Genomic DNA, 22,526 nt, shown 5'->3' with positions numbered 1-22,526 from the left:
ACATTTTTTTGTGTCACATTGCCAATATGTGTGTGTGGTGGTTCGCTTATTAATATCATTGGGATTGTGGATCAAGTCAAGTTTTGTCTCCAGTATAGTATGTATTATTTAATCTTTATTTTACAATGGACGAAAAAATTGCTGATTTGCTTGTTCTGTACATAATAATTGACTCAAGATGTCACTGCTATAATTATTATAGAATCTTGAGTGACTGTGGTTGACACTCAGGGGCGTAGCCACATATTTCGTTCGGGGGGGGGAGACCAATGATAGATTTGACCATATTTTTCCCTTTTATTGGTCATTCTCTCACATTTCGTGGGGGGCCCAGACCCGTCACACCCTCCCTGCTACGCCCTTTTGTTGGTGGGTGAGTTATCATTAATCACGTGACTGTTTCCGATTGCTCAGCGCGATTTGTTGAAAATTCTTCCGTAAAATATCAGAAAAGTGAAAATTCCGAAGACCAAAAAATTATACGCAATGCAATCAGTGATGGTAACCTCATCAATAAACTGACCATATTTCCTCGAGAGAAATACGGGAAATTGGGTTTCCAAATACGGGACATCGCCAAAAATGACGCCAAAACTAAACAAAGTTGCCAAATATTGATGAAATTAGGGAAAAAAATCACAATGGCGGGATATGAAGCGTTACTGTAAATTACAGTAGATTAAAATGAACTCCACGAAAAAAACGTTCATCAAGACAAATGTGTGAGATTAACATTCTTGATATCATTTATGAGTTGAAAAATAATTTCAATCTTTGACTTCGATAAAGGATAAAAATTCAAATAGGCTTCGTGTAAAAAACGGGAAAAACCGGGACACATTCGCCAAAAAGTCGGGATGGCCGGAAAAACAAAAAATACCCGGACTGTCCCGGGAAATACGGGACGTATAGTCACCTTACTCATCAAGTTCATCAATCTTTCATTCGATATCATTCAATCATCAAAATCACGGAAAAGTTCCCAATAGCGGGAAATGAAGCACAACTGCAAATTGCAGTGGATTAAGTTCAACGAAATAGAGCGATCGCTATATATTTAATATGTGCAGCATGGCCCCCCACATGGAGGGACCCAACAGGGCTCCAGCCCGGAAGTCAGGGGGCCGTGGGGTGGTCTTTTCGATTTTTTTTTTTCTTTCAGATATGTCCCATAGGAAAATAGACAGGACTCTTTAATATCAGTCATATCAATTTGTACTCGTATGGACGGATATATCTTGAACTAAGTACCTTCTATTCTTCACATTGCAATTTTTTTTTTCCTTAACCACATGTTCAGGTAAACGCACGGCCGTCTTAAAAGCATCATGGGCCCCCCGGGCCAAGGGGTTTTTCTGAGGCCCTATCTGGTAGATTCTAGAAACATTTTACCAGATCTCATATTTGTGAGGCCCCCCTTTTCTCTTGCGGCCTGGGTGTGCCCATGCATTAAGACGGCACTGAGTAAACGAAAGAAGAAAAAAAACGGAAACGAAAAAAGAACAATTTACAAGCGCCCCCCCCCCCGCTCTCGGATGGCAGTCATTCTCTTAGGAGGGAGGAAAAGACATTATAATAACCATGGGTTCATAGCTAATGACGTATAAGGACACCAGCATTTTGTGTGTAGCCTCAAGGCTACCCCGGCGACCCTGATGTTTCAGTTTTAGAAGACCATAACGTCTGGATGAAATGAAGAATGGCATAGACAGATGTCGCATTCCACAATGAAATTGCTTTTGGGTGGCGATAACGCATAACCCCCCCCAACCTACCCCACATCCTGGCACAGGGGCCCGTAGGTTGCACTCTTCAGCGGACCTACTCTATAGTGAATTAATAGTGCGAAAAAAAACAAAAAATGACAAGAATGGTTCAAGCCCGAAGCTCCGCCAGCCCCTTCAACGCCATATCAAACACACCATAATCTTTTCTCAGGGGGGGAGGGGGCCCACAAAAAATCCTTGGCCTGGACGCCCAGCGCTAGCATGTGGGAGCCATGATGTGCGATCAATATTCTTATTTATATTTGTAATGATATATATTGGGATAAAAGAAACAATATACACTCATTGCCATAAAAATTTGCGCACCAAGAAATAATTGTGGGATCGAAACGAAAGTTGGCCTGAAGGTACATGTCGGGCAGATATGCAAATGATTAGAAATGCAGCTTGATTGCGTAATGCCACTAGAGGGCGTTGAACTTCGTTCTCCTTGGAGTATAAAACAGGTAAGCAGAGCTTGCTGGAGTGTATTTAATCGTTTGCAAAGGAAATGCTGAGGTAGACATGCCGTTACGCAGCCGTCGAAGACCATATGAGCAGTTGTCAGAGTTCGATAGGGGAAGAATCATCGGGATGATAGAAGCTGGGTGGTCAGCTCGGCGAGTAGCTCGTCAACTAGGCCGTTCTGATTTTACTGTGAGGAGGTGTTGGGACCAGTGGACAGAAGAGACGTCATTTACACGGCGACCAGGTTCAGGACGCCCTCGACAGACCAGTCGTCGAGAAGACCGTCACATCATCCGAAACGCACGCGTAGAGCCAACTGCCTCATTGGCCGCTATCCAGACACAGGCAGCAGCTTCACTACGGGCCCCTGTGTCTTCCCGAACCATCGCAAGGCGCCTGGCTGAAGGACATCTGGTATCGCGGCGGGCGCCCATTATGTGTGCTGCCAATGACACCCACCCACCAACGCCTCCGTTTGGAGTGGTGTCGAGCACGACGGGATTGGACTGCAACGGAATGGAACCAGGTCGTCTTCAGCGACGAATCGAGATTCAACTTGAGCAGTGATGACAATCGTGTTCGTGTGTGGAGGCCCCGTGGTGAACGCTTCAATCCTGCCTTCGCTTTACAGCGACACACCGCTCCCACAGCTGGTGTCATGGTATGGGGTGCCATTGCTTACGATACACGGTCACCCCTAATATTGATCCATGGCACAATGACAGACCAGCGGTACGTCCATAACATCCTTCAGCCACATGTGTTGCCACTCATGGCAGGGCTCCCAGGAGCCATTTTTCAACAAGACAATGCTAGGCCACACACAGCAAGGATGTCACAAGACTGCCTCCGCCACATTACCACCCTTCCCTGGCCTGCTCTATCCCCAGATTTGTCACCAATCGAGCATATCTGGGATCATTTGGGACGGCAAGTTGGACACCCTACGAGGTTGGTCGAACTAGAGGCGCATTTACAGCAACTGTGGAACGAGATGTCTCAGGACATCATACGGCACTTGTATGCCTCAATGCCCGCTCGTATCGCATCGTGTATTCGCGCTAGAGGGGGTCCAACAGAGTACTAAAACTTCTGTTCATCTGTACTTTTTTCTGCAATAAATGATCCTTTTTCTTGGATTTTCTAATCACTTACTTATATCAACGTAGTACTTACATGTGTAAAATTTCGTTTTATTTTGACGACTTCTTCTGGGTGCGCAAATTTTTATGGCAATGAGTGTATATTGTTTCTAGTTTTGTAATTACATTTTTAATTGGGTTGCTGTATTTTTAAAATACGGGGTTGCCAAAAAGTCCGTAGAAACTTTAAAAATGAATAAAAACCGGAAAGATAACCGAAATAAAAAAAACAGTAGGTAACGGGAATTTTTTGAAGACAAGAAACAAGAAAAAATATAATTCAAAAACAGCCGATAAGAGGCGCTGACGTACACAAGTCAAAGAAAATATACGCAAATAACGAACAGAATGCCTCTCCAAATCGTTTATTACATCAGTATGTGTTCCACATCACCGCCACCACAAGGGATAACACATTGCGGGCGAGTCCCAAATCCAGCAAACGGCAGAGTGCAGCAAGTCCACGTACATGGTTTACAACGGTGGTGGTGGATTAGGAGCGCAAGTTCTTATAACAGTCTCATTTGTATAGGGTGACCATACGTACCATATTTCCCGGGACAGTCCCGGTTTTTTGTTTTTTTGGCCGTCCCGACTTTTTAGCGAAAGTGTCCCGGTTTTTCCTCTTTTTTACGCGAAGCTTACCTGAATTTTTATTCATTATTGAAGTCAAAGAATGAAATTATTTTCCCACCCATAAATTATATCATGATAATTACAATTATAAATAAGAATATTAATCTCTCACGTTTGTCTTGTGAACGTTTTATTTCGTAGCATTCATTTAAATCCACTGCAATTCGCAGTAATGCTTTATTTCCCGCCATGTTGATTTTTACGCAATTCCTCCAATATTTGGCAAATTTGTTTATTTTTGGCGTCACTTTTTGGCAATAATTGGCGATGTCCCGTATTTGGAATTCCTATTTTCCGTATTTCTTCCAAAGAAATATGGTCAGCCTACATTTGTATATTTTCACCGAAGTCGCTCGTACTAGCGCCACCTATCGGCTGTTTTTTTGTTATTTTTCTTTCCCCGTCTTAAAAAAATTCCCGTGACCTAGCGATGCTAACGCTGCAAAGCGTTTTTTTATTTCGGTTGTTTTTCCGGTTTCTATGAATTTTTAAAATTTCTCCGGACTCTTTGCCAACCCTGTATATGACATCCATATTTGTTATGAGCATCTTTTTCTCAGCCACCTGGTTGGGCATTTTGCCTGTTGTGTAGGCTGACCATATTTCCTCGAGAGAAATACGGGACATTGAGATTCCAAATACGGGACATCGCCAATTATCGCCAAAAATGACGCCAAAACCGAGCAAAGTTGCCAAATATTATTAGAATTACGGTAAAATCACAATGGAGGGAAATGAAACGTTACTGCAAATTGCAGTGGATTAAAAGGAATTTCAAGAATTAAACGTTCACCGAGACAAATGTGGGAGATAAATATTCTCATTTATAGTTGTAATTATCATAATATAGTTTATTAGTTGAAAAATAATTTCAATCTTTGACTTCAATAAAGAATAAAAATTCAAGTAAGCGTCGTGTAAAATACGGGAAAAACCGGGACACTTTTGCGAAAAAGTCGGGACGATCAAAAATACAGAAAATACCGGGACTGTCCCGGGAAATACGGGACGTATGGTCACCCTACTGTTGTGGCTTTGTATTTGTATAATTTATGAGTTGAAAAAAAGTTGCAAAAAAAAAGTCGGGATGACCACAAAAACAGAGAAACCGGGATTGTCCCGGGAAATACGGAATGTATGGTCACCCCATTTCTGGGGAAATTTTTTTTATACAGTTTGAAATATATATTTCTTCATTGGTATGAGTGTGTTGTGTTATTTTTCCCTAATACGTGTGTTACGATTGCATCTTACACACACTCTCCCCCTCTCGTCTTCTCATAGAGAAACCACAAACCACACATACATACATACATACATACATACATGGGATGCAACACATGTGCTCTCCTTTCCCTCACCAGGTATTTCTAAGACGCACTTGAGCACCGAATAAGTACGTATTACATAACATCATCACAACTCTGCAGACAGACATTGTGCCTCTGGGCCAATGAAACCCCTCACAGAAATCAGGCGATTGCCTTTGACCAATAGCAGTGGTCTTCACCAACTTGGTTTGGGAACACACGAGGCTTTAGCCAGAGAGAGAGAGAGAGGTATTGCTGAAGGTTGGACGACCAACATGTCGCGCTTGAAGAGTCGTGAATCCCTCCTAACCCCGGGTCGAGATCCCTCAATGTAGGGGACGCAGGAAAACCTTGCCCGAGATGACGGTGAGTGATTCAAATTATATAAATAATTATTTTGTGTTTAATTTGGTGGAGTGAGAGTGTCCAATGTTTCATGTAAATTGTATCGAGTAATATTCACGGTGTCGAAGTATTTTCAATTTTAATGAATAAAATATAAATAGTAATTGTCGAATTGAAAAGGTAATGATTATTTTTCAATCGTAGTAAAGCCATCAACATATAGTGGTGCCGTCGACCGGCGAATCTGTGGTATATTTTGCTAGTGTGCACTCTTAAATATTGTCAGGATTAACTTGGCGTAACTATACTGAACTGTCATTATTTTGCAATCGTTGTAACGTATTTGTGCTAGCGTATTTTTATATAGTTGACATAATTTAGAAAAAAAAAAACCTAATATGATTGTGTTTCTACCGTTTGTTGAAATAGTTCCTTTTATTGAGTGTGTGATTTGAGTCATATTTTGAACGTATAATTTGTGTTTCTCATGCTGAATTCCGATTATTGTCGACGATGTGATTTCAGTATCGTGATTGAGTTCAATTGTCAAGACCTAAACCTGAGCGCCATTTCTATTTCCTTTTCGGATGAGTCTGTGTGTGAGGGAGAACTCGTTTTTTCCCTTCCTCGTTGTCTCCTCCCTCGCAACTCGTGTCATGTCTCCGGTGGAAAATTTTATTCGGGTTTCGTTTTGGTTGTGTTGTTTCGTGATCACTGTTTAGCCGATTAGTTTCCCAGTCAGATTTTTTTTATATACACATAGGGATAATTTCACACAGACTTGCACAATTCACAAACATTGAGGTACATTTTGGATTTGAGAGGACTATATTTTATTCTTGTAGTGGTCTTAACCACTAAAAATATTTGACGTGTGATCCTCCTCTTTCTCGTCCCCTCTATCGTTCTTAAAACGGTAAAGGCTGCCGCCTGTACACTTCTCCAGGCGAGATACCTTACACAATTTTTCTTTTTTTTATATTTTTTTTACACATATTTGCCCTTACGTGTTTATTGAGAGTCGGCTAAAATTGTTTTTTCTTTTCACACCACATCATGGCTCACGAGGAAGCCCAAGGCTCAGAATGTCCAGCAGTTTAACATGTTTCCGATCATAGTAGGCACTTACAATTCCATACCCGTATTTGATGGAACAAATTCAGGATTGACAGTGACTGATTTTTTTTCAAGAATTGATCGTGCATCAGCCTTGGCGAATTGGGATGCTCATACTAAGAAAGAGATTGCATTACAGAAATGTTCTGGAGCTGTACTTGCTCACATTCAGTCAAGCTCTCACTTGATAGACCCTATGACCTATGAACAATTTCGTGCTCATGTAATAGACAGATTTTCTTCACCTGACAGACCTGAGATAGTGTTGTCTCAACTGACAACAACAACACAATCAGATTCTGAGAAAGTCAGAGATTTTGCTGATCGTCTTGAGTCACTGGCTCGACGTGCTATTCAGGTCACACCGAATGAACCGGTGGCCATAACAAATTATCGTGACACACTTCTTTTGGCCAGATTTAAGGCTGGCATACTATCTCACATGGAACCACTTATCGCTACTCACAATCCAGCAACCTTTCGAGAGGCAGTTGACTTAGCCTACCGTATTGAGCAGGCTAGTTCGAAACCTGCATGGGTTTCTTCTTCGTCTAAGGAAACCATTATGCCATCACAGGCACCTTCACTTTCAGATTCACTTGTTCCCACACTTCTGAACAGAATTTCTTCTCTCGAGGAACAATTGCAAAAACTACAGGTAACACAAAAATCTCCTGAACCACAAATGAGGCACGCTCGTTCTCCTCAGACCTCACGTCGCCTTGTCTGTTTTAATTGTGGAATTCCTGGTCACTCATACAAGATATGTCGAAAACAAAATCATTCATATTCTTTTCGTTCTCAGAGTAATTTTCCACGATCATCTCAAAATTCTTTCAACTCTCGAAATAACAATTCTAATTGGCGTCGAAATTTCTCATTTCGTTCTTTTTCTCCTGGAAATACCAGAGAGTCGGAGTCAAATTCTCAGTCTAGTCGTCAGCAAGAAAATTCTCAGTCTGGTCATCAACGAGAAAACTCGCCGTCTACTCGTCCAAAGCGTGTCAGCTTCAACATGGTCGCTGCTGAGAGTCCTTCCTCAACTCCTGAACTTCCGATTGTCAATGTTCAAATCCATGAACTAACTTTGCCATGTCTTGTAGACACAGGTGCTGCTATGTCACTAGTTACAGACGAGTGGTGTCAAAAGTACAAACTGACTCGTAAATATCAAGCTGTCACTCCAGCAGTGCGAATGACTGGTGTCACCGGTGAACCAATTGTGATTCGACACAAAATCTCTCTACATTTCGACATGAAAGATAGTCATTTCTCCCACACATTTTTTGTCATTCCACACAGTGCTTGTCCGTACTATGAGGCTATCCTTGGTGTGGACTTCCTGAGTGCACAAGCTGCTGCATTCAAATTCAGTAAAGATGGACTGTCATTGACCATTCCTCATCCAGTGTCATCTGTCAAAACCTCTGTTGCTTGCACCAAGAGAGACATTGTTAGTCCTCGCCACACAGAACTTTTCATTCCTGTCTCAGTGGCGGAACCTCTGCAATCTTCTATGGTCTTCAATGGTACCTGTTACTTGAACCAAGTTTCACATGTGGCTCATCTTCTACATGTTCCTGAAGAACACAACACGTCTGCCAGTGTGGCGTTACCAGAGAAATTTCCTGTTTCGAATGCAACTTCAGTACATCTCGTACAGAATCACTCGCTTGAAGACCTGCAACAAGCTCAAGGTGAAGATGTGTTTTGTCAACACATCAAGGACTGTATTACAAACAACAAACACTTGCCAAGACGTTACCAGAACATTACATTCTTTCACCACAATGACGTCTTGTGTGTTTCATCTAAAGCGAAACCGAGTAAAGTGAAAACTGTTCTTCCCAAGTCATTTGTTCCAGATGCTTTATCGTTGTCGCATGTTGTTTCATCACCTGCACATGCTAGACATTCACGAACACTCCTTCGTCTTCGACAGAAGTATTGGTTTCCTGACATACATTGTAAAGCTGACGAAAGCATTTGTTTCTTCATGTGTGTCTTGCTTGGGAAAACATAGACCACAAAACTGTATCGTGTCTCATGTGTCTACCACTGACTGTAAAAATTCATCGACAAATGATTCCCGTCTTCCAGATGATGATGATGATGATAAGTGGACTGATATGACTCAGGTATTTCCAATTTCTTCCTCTTTTTCGTCTCCTCAAGTATCTCGTACCGCTACTAATTGTGATTTGAGGTCATTTTTGCATAAAATTGGATGTCCCACATAATTCTTTTTCCATTCACTTAGGAAAGCTCACTTACATCTTATTATTCTTATTGTGTTGTATCTTATTATTCTTGTGCTAAATTTGCATAACCACTGTGGCACTCGTTGCTTATGTGTCCACTGACAAGAACTGTTCATTGTGTACCAACAAGAACTGACCCAGTCTAGTGACTGTATCTACTTCAAGTTCTTCGTTTGTATGTCGTGCATCGAGTCGACTTGTGATGTCAATATATATTCTTTTTATGTGTGTGATCTTTTTTGAATTTTATTTTTCAATTTGTGAAATGCTTAAAGCCTTTTTGATATATCATTAAGTTGTTACAGGCACTCTCACTCACCTTTTGGGTCATTCACTCGTCATCTACACCTTAACTATGTTTATATATATTTAAGTATTGGTGTGTGTTTGTCTCTGATATTGCTGTATGTGTGTGCACATTTATTTTTTTTTTCCTAGTTTTTCTTTCCAGTGAATCCTCGTTCTTTGTCAGCATTGAAGTTATATCATTGATGATATGTGTTTGTGCATACTGCTCCTTGTGAAGGTGACATGTTTTTTTTTGGGGTTTTCATGTGAAAAGTAGTTCTAGTGTTGATGTCATATTATGAAGCTTATTTCTTTTAGGCTGGAAGTTTAGATTCTTGGCGCCAGATGCTGAAGTTTGTTATTGTAGTTTTGATTCATTTTTTTTGAAGTTGTTGATATATAGTTGTGATGTTGAATTGTGATTCATTCTTTGTAAAAAAAAAAAAAAAGAAGAGAATGTCAAATTGTTTTTTTCCTGGAGCAGGGGATAATGTACGTAGATGGACATTTCTAATTGATTATATCTTCATTGGCAACTACGAAGCACAAGTTTGTCTTAAATTTTTCTTTGTATATTTTATTTGGTATAACACTGTTGATTGTGTATTACACACATACCAACCAAACAGCATTGTTTGATCCATATAGTATACTTGACTGCTGGCACAAAAATTTTTTTTTACACAACTTGTGATATTATTGCCATATATTTTGTTTTTCTCCCTGACATGTATTCAGATGCTCAGTTGTAACATGCATACATATACACGCACATACACCACATGTTTTTTTTTGTTGAACTCTGTTTGTTGCATTGTTGTACACATTATGTTTACAGTGTTACATTATGGTTGTCATGTATGCGATTCACTCTCACCTTTTCTCTCGTGCCATATGTAAGGGTCTCTCACCTGTTTCATATTCAAAAATTTTACTTCGTAAAATTTTTCCCCCCTTCCCGTAGGTAATATGTTACGATTGCATCTTACACACACTCTCCCCCTCTCGTCTTCTCATAGAGAAACCACAAACCACACATACAGACATACATGGGATGCAACACATGTGCTCTCCTTTCCCTCACCAGGTATTTCTAAGACGCACTTGAGCACCGAATAAGTATGTATTACATAACATCATCACAACTCTGCAGACAGACATTGTGCCTCTGGGCCAATGAAACCCCTCACAGAAATCAGGCGATTGCCTTTGACCAATAGCAGTGGTCTTCACCAACTTGGTTTGGGAACACACGAGGCTTTAGCCAGAGAGAGAGAGAGAGGTATTGCTGAAGGTTGGACGACCAACATGTCGCGCTTGAAGAGTCGTGAATCCCTCCTAACCCCGGGTCGAGATCCCTCAATGTAGGGGACGCAGGAAAACCTTGCCCGAGATGACGGTGAGTGATTCAAATTATATAAATAATTATTTTGTGTTTAATTTGGTGGAGTGAGAGTGTCCAATGTTTCATGTAAATTGTATCGAGTAATATTCACGGTGTCGAAGTATTTTCAATTTTAATGAATAAAATATAAATAGTAATTGTCGAATTGAAAAGGTAATGATTATTTTTCAATCGTAGTAAAGCCATCAACACGTGCATTTACCATAAGCCGTCGAAATTCCCAAAATTGTTCCGTTTCTGCTTTTTTTAGTGGTTTTTTCAGAGGAAAGTCACCAATCGCGGGAAATGAAGCACCGCTTCAAATTACAGTGAATTTAAAAAAAAGACAAATGTGTAAGATGCATATTCTTGTTTGTAGTCGTAATTATCGTAATGTAATTTCTGTGTTGGAAAGATAATTTTAATCGTTGATTTAAAGAATAAAAAGTCAAGTTGGCTTCGTAGAAAATACATGAAAAACCGGGACATTTTCGCAAAAAAGTCGGGACAGCCAAAAAAGCAGAAAAAACCGGGACTGTCCCGGGAAATACGGGACATATGGTCACCCTACATCGAGTAATATAAGCTCGACGATTTCCACTCATTCTGGAAATTGTGCTGCTATCTGTCGGTGTAAATATGTAGTCAAGAATTTCCCATTAGAGAGAGGATGACAATACGTCTTGTATTTGTCGGGACAGTTCCGGTTTTTTCTGTTTTTCTAGCTGTCCCGAGTTTTTTGGCCTAAATGCCCCGGTTCTTCACGTATTTTCAACGAAGCCAACTTGACTTTTATTCTTCAAATCAACGATTACAATTATCTTCTCATCTCAGAAATTACATTACGATAATTACGACAACAAATAAGAATATTTATTTCGCATATTTTTCATGGTTTTTTTTTTCAATTCGCTGCAATTTCAAGTGGTGCTTCATTTCCCTCAATTGGCGACTTTTCTGTGATTTTAGCACGAGTTCGCAACTTTGCTTACTTTGGTGATTATTGAAAATGTCCTGTATTTTCCCGTACTTCGAAGCCCAATTTCACGTTTTTTTTTTCGAGCAAATATGGTCAGCCTAATTAGAGAAGTATTGCACTGTATTTATATATGTATACAGTCAGGCCCCCGTGTTCGCGGGGGTTTTTTTTCCGTTATTGGAAATTTTTTTTTGGAAACGCTCAGCAATCGTCTCATTCACGTGTTTCGTTTGCAAAATTTGAGTTGTGCGTACTGCTACTGATAAGTGGCCATTCAAGTATTACGTAAGCAGATATTCAGCCACTTTTGACCCCCCCCCCCCGCCCCCGTCAGCAGCTTAGAATGTTTCATACCTTCAAAAAGGGGGTTGTTGATGAGTTGATGACGTAAGCAACCTTCAAACCCCATCCCCTCTTGTCATCAAAAGTCAGCAAATCCAAAACCTCCTCTCCCCTCGATGCTGACGTAATACTTGAATGACCCCTGATGGTTCTAAAAGACAAAAAAAAGTGAAAGGTTTGCAAGAAAGGATATATTGACTATGCTTGGCGAGAGTAAGTCAATTGCTGCTGTGGCCCACCATCACTGAATCAACGAATCTACGGTGATATATACGAAGAAAAAAAGGAACCTGAAATTCGTTCAGCCGTGGCTGTAGCTGCACCTTTGGCAGCGAAAACTTTGCATCGCCTACTGGATCCATGTGTTTCTCGTACAGAGAATGGTGGTTTTTTTTTTGTGGGTACAAGACTGCTACGAAAAATGTATTCCAATTGATTGTAATATTATAACGGAAAAGACGAAAAACTTTTACTCTTCTACAAAGGGAAGGGCTAGTGAAACGCCTATTTCATCAGAATTTTATGCACGTAAAGGCTGGTTTAAGAAACGATTCGGATTACGCAATGTAAAAATCATTGGCGAACAAACCTCTGCCGACCGCCAAGGCAGCAAGAAAATTTCCAGACTTTGCAGGCATTATTGTAGAGAAGGGTTGCGCATCTCAGCAAGTGTTTAACGCTGACGAAACCGCACTATTTTGGGGGAAAAAATGCCACAAAGAACATTTACGTATCACCCAAGAAGAAAAGTGAGCTCCTGATTTTAAGGAAAGTCAACTTACTATGTTGTTTTGTGCAAATGCGTATGGGTATATGATAAAGCCCACCGTCACTTCCATATCTGCGAATCCACAAGCATTGAAGGGAAAGGATGAGTCAAAGCTCCCAGTATTTAGGATGAACAATAAAAGAGCTTGGACTATGAATACACTTTTCCTGGATTGGTTTAAACGGTGTTTCGTTCCGGAAGTCAGGAGGTACCTTGACAGTGAAGACATGAAATTCAAAGTTCTTTTGATACGGGGTAAAGCGAGCATTCAAGGCTCACTACACACTCCACTCAATAGAGATGATCGTGCACGCAATAAGAGATGCAAATGCATAAAATGTCTAGGAAGGTATGGAAGAATCACACTATCCCTAATGCCATTACTGTCATAACTAGAGCCGTGGTAGCTCTTAAGAGGGAAACAGTCAACTCGAGTTGGATTAAACTTTGTCCACAATGTGCGCTCCAGGACACAACCATTTCTACAGAGCCAGCTGAAGAGATTATAAAAGACACTGTCACGGTAGCGAAACAGGTGGGTGGAGAAGGGTTCAATGATATGGAAACAGGAAAAAGCCGAGCAGATAATTAATAGCAATTCAGAGACATTGGTCGAGGCGGATTTAACTGACTGCTCCTGAAATTGAAGCGGCACCAGATGAAGAAGATCAAGATAAAAAAGTGGAGAATAAGTTCACCATGAGTAACACAGCGGAAGGGCTTCGTACGTTCAAATCAGCAATAGATTGTTTTCATGGCATAGATCCCTCTATGGTACGTTCTTCACATTTAGAAAAATTAGTAAAGGAAGCCTTGTCAACATATTCCAATATACTTGATGATGTGAAGAAGAAACGGCAAACAGAAATCACGATGTTCTTTCAGAAAACATCGTCAACAACCCCTCCCTCATTTACATTCCCTTCAACCTCTGCGTCACCCTGCTCTTCTCATGATGTTCAATGACCGAGATAAACAAAACAATCCTATGGATCCGGTTATTCGCGGATTTCCATATTCGCGGTCACCCCCGGAACGTAACCCCCACGGGGGGGGGGGGGGCTGTATAAAAATTTCTTTGTTCAATGAACTCTCAAAATTTCCCACAAACGCTCAGAATTTTCCTACGTGGACCAATTTTGGCCAAAAAATTTTCCCCTCGAGTTACCATCACTGCACGTAACAATAACAAGAGTGGGGCCTACCATACGGTTATCAGATTCGGAAACTGAGAAAGGAGGACGCCTGCGCGCGCACCCGTAATAACGTCACTTTTCCTAATTTCCACAACGGATGGCGCTCACTATACTGACCAATAAAAAACCACCACACAACAATAATTTTTCCCAACTAAAACAGAACTGCTAAAAAAAGCAAAACCAGAAAAATTCTGGGAATTTTTCGACGACCATTGGTGAATGCGTGGGGGGGGGGGGGGGTTAAAACATAAAAACACTCATATCAATCAAGAGAAATATGTTTCAGAGTGGAAAAAAACTTTCCTCAGAAAAAAAGGAAAATATTTCCGGAAACCGGAAAAAGAGGACAAAAAGATGAATTCTTCGAAACGTAGGACATCTGGTAACCCTAGTTTACCAGGGCCTCTTTCGCTCATGTACAAACGAAGCAAATGCCTCGAGCCCACAAATTTTCAGAGCAGAGACGGAACTGGGGGGAAGCAATTGGAAAGGAAATCAGGACTTGATACAAGGAATAATTCCAGAACTAAACGAAATCAGGACTCAATGAAATGAATAATTCCAGAACTAAACGAAATCAGGACTCAATGAAATGAATAATTCCAGAACTAAACGAAATCAGGACTCAATGAAATGAATAATTCCATAACTAATAATGGAAATCAGGACTCAATGAAATGAATAATTCCAGAACTAAACGAAATCAGGACTCAATGAAATGAATAATTCCATAACTAATAATGGAAATCAGGACTCAATGAAATGAATAATTCCAGAACTAAACGAAATCAGGACTCAATGAAATGAATAATTCCATAACTAATAATGGAAATCAGGACTCAATGAAATGAATAATTCCAGAACTAAACGAAATCAGGACTCAATGAAATGAATAATTCCATAACTAATAATGGAAATCAGGACTCAATGAAATGAATAATTCCAGAACTAAACGAAATCAGGACTCAATGAAATGAATAATTCCATAACTAATAATGGAAATCAGGACTCAATGAAATGAATAATTCCAGAACTAAACGAAATCAGGACTCAATGAAATTAATAATTCCAGAACTAAACGAAATCAGGACTCAATGAAATGAATAATTCCAGAACTAAACGAAATCAGGACTCAATGAAATGAATAATTCCAGAACTAAACGAAATCAGGACTCAATGAAATGAATAATTCCATAACTAATAATGGAAATCAGGACTCAATGAAATGAATAATTCCAGAACTAATAATGAAAATTCAGATTTCATAAAAAGAATAATTCAAATTTAATGAGAGAAATCTAGAATGGATAAAATTGATAAAATAAAAATTTGGATTTGAGGGAAAGAAATAATTTCGGAAAATTAGTGAAAGCCTTTCTGTTAGATTCGGGACCCTACGCCCGCGTCCCATTGACCCTACTCGTCAAGTCACGTCTGCCCACGAAATAGGCCCCTCTATTATTTTTGCACCAAGATTCACGTCTGGTAAGATCGGCTCTCGTTCGTTACGCATGATAATGCTGATATCCATCAGGGGCGTGCGTACACAAAGATCGGCCTTTGGAGGGAGCACCCGGGTAGAAAAGGGGATTGGCAGAGAGCACAAGGAGTTACTAATCTTCAGAAAGCATTTTTTAAATATACAGAAGTTGATCAAGATCAGAGACGTCGGAAGTGTTTCAGACCTGTGGGTGCTCAACTCGATTTTTACATAGGAGATTTTGATTTCTGAATTAATTCTGGGGAGCTCAGACCGACGCTTCAAAATACTGTGAGCGCTTGAGCACTCCGACGTCACTGATTAAGATAGCACAAAAACATTTGTAATTTTTGATCGTCTTGGGGAGGGGCCACGGGTCCCTTGTGACCTTCTGCGTACGCCTCCGATAATATCTATCAGGTTCACAGATTTCATCAGGAATGGTCGAAAGAAAGTCTGTTTTCAATCATTATTTTAATGAATTTGCTTTACAGTTAAATATTAACATATTCTCTATTGACATAATTATTTTTGGAGGTGTCACGAATAAATTTATATAATTGCCATTTTCCAGATCTGAAAAGACACGTTTTCCCAACATGGCGACTCTCCAAATCGAGGAAATTCCTTCCACAGTGACGAACGTGCCTTTTATACGTGTCGGAAACATCGATAAGGCCAAAGATGTCTCCAAAGTAGGGAAATGGATGCTATACTTCGACATGGAGTACAAAGACAAAGATGGCCTTTCGGAACTAGACAGAGTCTGGCCCGTCATAAAGAAATTGCATCGTGAAAATGTATTTCTGGCCGTTGAATGCTCAACGGCCTTCGTGACTGATGATCCTGAATTGGCACTCTATCCGGATGGCGAAATCAGTTGTTTCACCAGTGATTGGGACAATGTCCAAGAAATTGAGGCAGCGGCATTAGCTATCCGAGAGGCTGTACCTTATTACCCATACTACATTGATTACAGAAAGGACGGCCACTTGGGAGAAAAGTCTCTGTATACTTTCGATGTCAACAACGAACTTTTCGTACTGAATACTTTTGGTGAGTAGAAATTATATTGATGTATTGTTGCAGGCGCGGATCCAAAGCGATGTGTTGTGGAGTGCGACTTATTGCGTAGGTTCGTTGGATCGTCCTGTATTTTACGGGGACAGACATATTCGTCCATATTGTTCGGCTCTTGAGAGGGGTGATCCGCACCCGAGCGGAGACAAGCGTCTTCAGCTGCGAATACGGCAGTGGTTAGACATCCTAGGCTTCGAAAGGATCGGAGGCAAGCGTCTTCAGCTGCGAATAAGACCGAGGTTGAACGTCTTAAGCTTCAAGCGGAGTGGAGCGATTCTTCTGCTTCAAATGAAGCCGAGGCAGATATTTTCAGCTGCAAATCAGGCCGGAGTAGACATCTTCATCTTCGAATGAAGCCGAAGCAAATATCTTCAACTTCAAATGGAACGTAGACAGGTATCTCCAGCTTCGAATGGAGCGAATGCAAACATCTTCAGCTTTGATTGGAGTGGAGGTAGAATGTTCAGCTGTGAATGAGGATAAGGAGATCTTCAGCTTCGAATGTATGGCGGGATCAGACATCTTCAGCTGCTAAAGAAGCTGAGGCAGGCATCTCCAGCTTCGATTGGAGCCGAGGCAGATACCTTCAGCTTCGATTGGAGCCAAGGCAGATGTCTTCAGCAGCGAAGCGAATGAGACTGAGGTTGACAAATTTTTGTATACTATTCAGCTCTTGAGAAGGGCGATCATTTCCCCCCCCCCCCGATCCGCACCTGCATTTTTTTGGCTTCATTTTGACTAGAGATGTGAGGTGAGGTCCTGGGTGTAAAGATTGGAGAACAATCGAAAATATTCATTTTTCTTTTAAATAATTTAAATTTTTTTACTAATTTGGTTTATATTAGGAAATATAAATCGGTTTTCATTGCCAGAAACATTTGCAACAAAACAATTTTTGCTAAAATCACCCCCCAATGGCAACTTTTAGTTGGTGAGAAGTTTTAAAATGAGATGTTTTAAAAGTTTAGTTACGAAGATTTTAGAAAACCCTTCAGATTAAAACCTTAAAAAGTTATTTAAAATTAGATAAATTTTCAGAAATTAGTTCAAAGCAAAGTGCAAGTCAAAGTTGATTGACAAAGGAAGGTATTCTTATACAATCACCTTCATTTTAAGAAGATGCACAACTGTTGTTTTCTTCAATGTACATACAGTTAAATTCTGTATCACTCACATAATGTATGCTATTACAAATATTTTTGACAATACTATCTGGAAGGACTACTAGTATAAATAACTGAAGAATATCCTCATCGAGGAGAACATTCGAGAATATTCTCGGGAAGGAGTATTACAAATACACTGCTGGCCACCCAAATTGCAACACCAAGAAAGACAAGAGATATCGCAACAATATTTATTTTGTAGATAACATGTTGACCAAGCATCAAATGATTAAATTTATAGACTTCTGTGAAGTGTGGTTCCTGCCAAAATCAGTAGCCAGAGTAGCCGCCATTGTTGGAGATCACCGCTGCTGCCACACGCCTCGGCATTGATTCAAAGAGACTTTGGATGTGTTCTTGGGGTACAGCTGACCAAGCAGCTTCCACGCGTTGCCAAAGTTGATCTGGTGTGGCAGCTGGGGATGTAATCTGGGTCAATCGTTGAGCAACCATGGACCACATGTTTTCTATCGGCGAAAGATCCAGAGAGCGAGCTGGCCAGGGAAGCAATTCAATCTGGCGTTTGACGAAGAACCTTTGGACAATGCGTGCCACGTGTGGTCGCGCATTATCCTGTTGAAATATGGCTGTGGGCAAGCCCTGAAGGTAAGGAAGGACAACTGGCTCCAACACCTCGGAGATGTAGCGCTGGCTTTTTAAAGTACCGGCAATGCGTACTAGAGGAGTGCGAGAGTGATATCCAATACCGCCCCCATACCATAATACCCGGTGCAGGACCAGTGTGGCGGTGCATAACGCAGCTGTTCAGCATCCTCTCTCCACGGTGTCTCCAGACTCGAATCCGACCATCGTGGTGTTGCAGACAGAAGCGTGACTCGTCAGTAAAGACAATTTCATTCCATTGTGCCGTCCACATCCTTCTTTCATCGCACCATTGGCGGCGGAGACGTCTGTGGTTCTGCGTCAAGGGTAGACGAAGCAATGGACGTCTTGCGGACAGACCACTCTGCTGTAAACGGCGTCAAATGGTACGCGCTGACACTGGATGATGCGGTACAGACTGAATGTGCTGTGCTATGGTTCGTGATGTGGCTGAGCGATCCGTCACTGCCATACGCACAATACGCCTGTCATCACGTGAAGTGGTGCACTGAGGTGAATGCGATCGAACACGTCGGTCCGTCTTACCCTCCTGCATCCAACGATCACATCGCATTACAGTTGTTTGGTTTCGTCCAACACGACTACCGATTTCCCTGAAAGATAATCCACAATCTCGGTAGGCCACTATCCTTCCTCTGTCGAACTCGGATACTTGATCAAAAGATGATCGCTGTTTTCTACGAGGCATAATTGATCGTTTTTTTGAAAAAACCACAAGAAAAACACAATTGCCGTACTTCCAATCGTCGAAATCTCCAAGCCTTAAATAGCGCTTTGAAGTGGCGCCACAGGCGCGCGTGATGTGCGTCTGCGCTGAAATTCTAATCATTTGCATATCTCACCTCCGCTAATGCACGTTGTAAATTTCATATTATTTGCATGCTTCCTTCAGGGTGTTGCATTTACGGTGGCCAGCAGTGTAACTTGAGAGTAATTTTTATTATTTTCAATAAGAATATATTACCCAGTAATTTGTAAAAGTAGTCCTTCCAGAGAATATTCTCCAAAAATTATTCTCGAGAATTTTACACCTCTAATTTTGACAGTCCCCATGTCGTTTGATGCAAAGTATATATATTATGTCTTGGCCTCTTTATTTTTTTATTTTATTAACGCTAATGTGAACGCTATTTTCCAGATCGCACAGACATGTTTACTACAGGAACAGTCCCAACAGAAGAAACTCCATCACGAGTGACGGATGCACCTTGGCTTCGTGTCGGAAACGTCGACGAGGCCAAAGATGTTACCAAAGTTGGGAGATGGATTATCTACCTGGATATGGAGTACAGAGGTAAAGATGGCCTCACTCTACTGGATAGAGTTTGGATTGCCGTCAAGAAATTGTGTCACGAGAATGTATTGCTGGCGGCGGAATGCTCGACGGCTTACGAGCCAGATGATCCTGAAGACGCCGATTCGGTTGGAGTCATCTGTTGCTTCACCAGTGATTATGATGACGTCCAGAAAGTTGAATCAGTTGCGATTGCTATCAAAGGAGCGGCACCCACTAGTTTACCCGCGCTTTTTCATTACAAAAAAGGCAAGGAGTGGCCCGACGAAGGAGAATGTGTGTATAGATTCGATGATAACAATGACTTCTTCATATCAAGCAGCTTTGGTGAGTATCAGTGAGCGGTGTTTAATTGGTTTGAATGCTAATATTATACCCCTTTGGCACTATGGGTTATTTTTTAACTTCTGTGCACGCCGACTAAATTACGTCTTACCCCAACGTAGAGTTACCGGGAGAAATAGGTTCAGATCTGTTATCGGAACGACCATCAATTGGCGATGAAAATGCCGGCCAAGCCGTATGTAATTGTTTTGATGGATGAAAAACGTCGCCGCATGAATAACAAGCACAAATATAAACACCAGGCTGCCACATCAAGATCGTTCTAAATCGCGCCAATGATCGTTCCGTCCCATCGTCGACCAACGCCGAAATTTCTGAGAACCCGCATTGCGACAATCCGAGTTCGTTTCCCGCAGACGGTGCAGTGATGGTCGGCTGAACTAGGTTTTTTTTCTGTACTTCCCAACTTCAAGGCACGAGTGCGAGCGATTTCCCCGTTAAAAAATCTCGCAACAGAAAGCAACTGAACCTACAGCGGTAAACCGGTAAACATTTGCAATCATTAAACTTCACTCACAATTTGAAATATGTGCGGTAGCACTGTAAATTCATGTACAATACTTGATACAGACTCGCACACATATGGCACGACTCGAGCGCGGATCCAGAGAAAGAAAGAGGCGATAACCCCTTCCAATAGTCGAATAATATGGGGGTAACTTCGTGTCCCGTAAAATACGGGATGATCAAATGCACTTACACAATAAGTCGCTTCGCCTTCATTCGCAGCTGAACATATATGCCTAAGCTTCATTCGCAGCTGAACATATCTGACTAAGCTTCATTCGCAGCTGAACATATCTGCCTAAGCTTCATTCGCAGCTGAACATATCTGACTAAGCTTCATTCGCAGCTGAACATATCTGCCTCGACTCCATTCACAGCTTAAGATGTCTGCCTTCACTCGGGTGCGCATGCAATGGGTGGGGAGTATAGGAGCGATTGCTCCTCCCAAGAGATGAATAATATGAGACAATTCGCCCCTCCCGACACATCGTCCTGAATCAGCGCCTGGCACGACTGAATCCGGAGTAAATTGCCCATGGTGATTGACCGGAGTTGCGCTTAGAATGACGCCAGAATCGGCGATTAAAGGGCAGTATTCTGCATTCGAATCGTTAAGTTTTTCATATAAGTCTAACATCGGCTTATCAGTGTTAGAGGGCGGTTACAGTCCGCAACCAGAACTCGCACTTGAAACGTTTAACAATTATTTTAAATTAGGAGGTTTGTCTCTCTCTCTCTCTCTCTCTCTCTCTCTGTTATCTGTTCTTTTTTTTGCGCATTTCACTGCCAATGTTTATTTTTCAGATCAAAATGACGTTTTCAACAATGGAACTACCTCTATCGAGCAAATGCCTTCTCGAGTGACGGATGTGCCCACGCTACGTGTAGGAGACGTTACAGATGCCAAAGATCTCACTAAAGTCGGTAAATGGATTCTTTACCCCAACACGATGTTCAGAGGTAAGAATGGCCTCACGAAACTAGATAGAGTTTGGCTGGCCATAGAGAAATTGGTTCACGAAAATAAATTGTTGGCAGCGGAATGTTCTACTGCTCATTCACCTGATGTCCCCGAAAACGCTGAAATGTATCCAAAAGATACGATATGTTGTTTCACAAGTGACTTTGATGATGTCCAGGAAGTAGAATCTGCCGCGGTGGCGATCGTAGAAGCTACGCGTTACTCTGAGATAATATATTATAGAAAGTACGAGGACATGGATCGAGGCATGAGAACAGCCCTGTATAAGTTCGATAACAATGAGTTTTTTTTTAAAATAGGTTGAGTTGAACCACTAACATTAGGAACCGATTGTGCCTTTAAAAGACTATGAGTGGCAATAAAGTTGAGAATTGTGGCATATTGATCAAAAATTGTATCATTCCATTGTACAATACAGGTTTTATTTTTGAACATAATATCGTAGAGATTAATAATGCCGGTAATTTCCTCATCAGAAAAGTAAACATGAATAAATAATTTTATTACTATAATTAGCTAAAATACCCGGAGCTGTCATAGTTTTCCCTTCATGTGCTTTTTTATAATTCAAAGCAAGATTTGTTTTAATTAATAAGCAGTCCGTAAATTTTAATAAAACAAATAATGATTGTTTTCATACCCCGAAGTCCAGTTTTGTAGACTCGTGGGGTGGATCTCCCGACTTTGACAAAACTCTGGACAAAATCTATCCAGTGGGGAACCGGAAGCAATGCAGTCTTACGTATTGACCGTCTGATCCCACCACCACCCCTGAGCATGGTCCGGTAAGAAATTGCAGTCCAGGCTACAGCTGCTCGCAAATGCGAGCCGATCTCCCCTTTAAAAAAGTCTCCCACAGACAGCAATAGACCTACAAACACTACAAATGTAATTCAATCATAACACATCAATCACTTTACTTTTGAAATATAGATGGCAGCACTGAAAAATCGCCGCCGTGGTGGTCGAGTGGCTGTAGTGACGGACTCGCGTCGCGAGGATCCGTGTTCGAACCTCACCCTCACTACAGTGTTGGTCGGCTA

General features: G+C 41.2%; 1 protein-coding gene across 2 annotated transcripts; it reads left to right on the top strand.

The window, feature by feature from the left end:
• Window positions 1-21,891, top strand: LOC149066207 (uncharacterized). 2 transcript variants are annotated; one of them, XM_089253265.1, is made up of 4 exons: window positions 1-97; window positions 16,060-16,541; window positions 19,494-19,976; window positions 21,306-21,891. In XM_089253265.1, exons 2-4 carry the CDS (start codon window positions 16,085-16,087, stop codon window positions 21,785-21,787), a joined length of 1,422 nt encoding a protein of 473 aa, XP_089109391.1. In that variant the 5' UTR covers window positions 1-97; window positions 16,060-16,084; the 3' UTR covers window positions 21,788-21,891. The 2 variants fall into 2 exon arrangements, with proteins under 2 accessions (XP_089109391.1, XP_089109390.1); XM_089253264.1 differs by lacking the exon at window positions 1-97 and adding an exon at window positions 10,602-10,731.
• The last annotated feature ends 635 nt before the right edge of the window (window positions 21,892-22,526 follow it).

Source organism: Pholcus phalangioides, unplaced genomic scaffold (assembly GCF_987345545.1).
Source record: "Pholcus phalangioides strain wild (caught in Gottingen) unplaced genomic scaffold, Ppha-v1.0 ptg000032l_1, whole genome shotgun sequence".
In the NCBI taxonomy this organism is placed as follows: Eukaryota; Metazoa; Arthropoda; class Arachnida; order Araneae; family Pholcidae; genus Pholcus; species Pholcus phalangioides.
The sequence above is the reverse complement of the archived record's forward strand: the minus strand, read 5'-3'. Positions and strand labels throughout refer to the sequence as shown.

Excerpts from the sequence above, each read along its gene's own strand:
- LOC149066207 (XM_089253265.1), top strand. The coding sequence starts at position 16,085 with ATGGCGACTCTCCAAATCGAGGAAATTCCTTCCACAGTGACGAACGTG. Across the intron at positions 16,542-19,493 it reads TTTCGTACTGAATACTTTTG|ATCGCACAGACATGTTTACT; the intron begins GTGAGTAGAAAT and ends GCTATTTTCCAG. Across the intron at positions 19,977-21,305 it reads CTTCATATCAAGCAGCTTTG|ATCAAAATGACGTTTTCAAC; the intron begins GTGAGTATCAGT and ends TTTATTTTTCAG.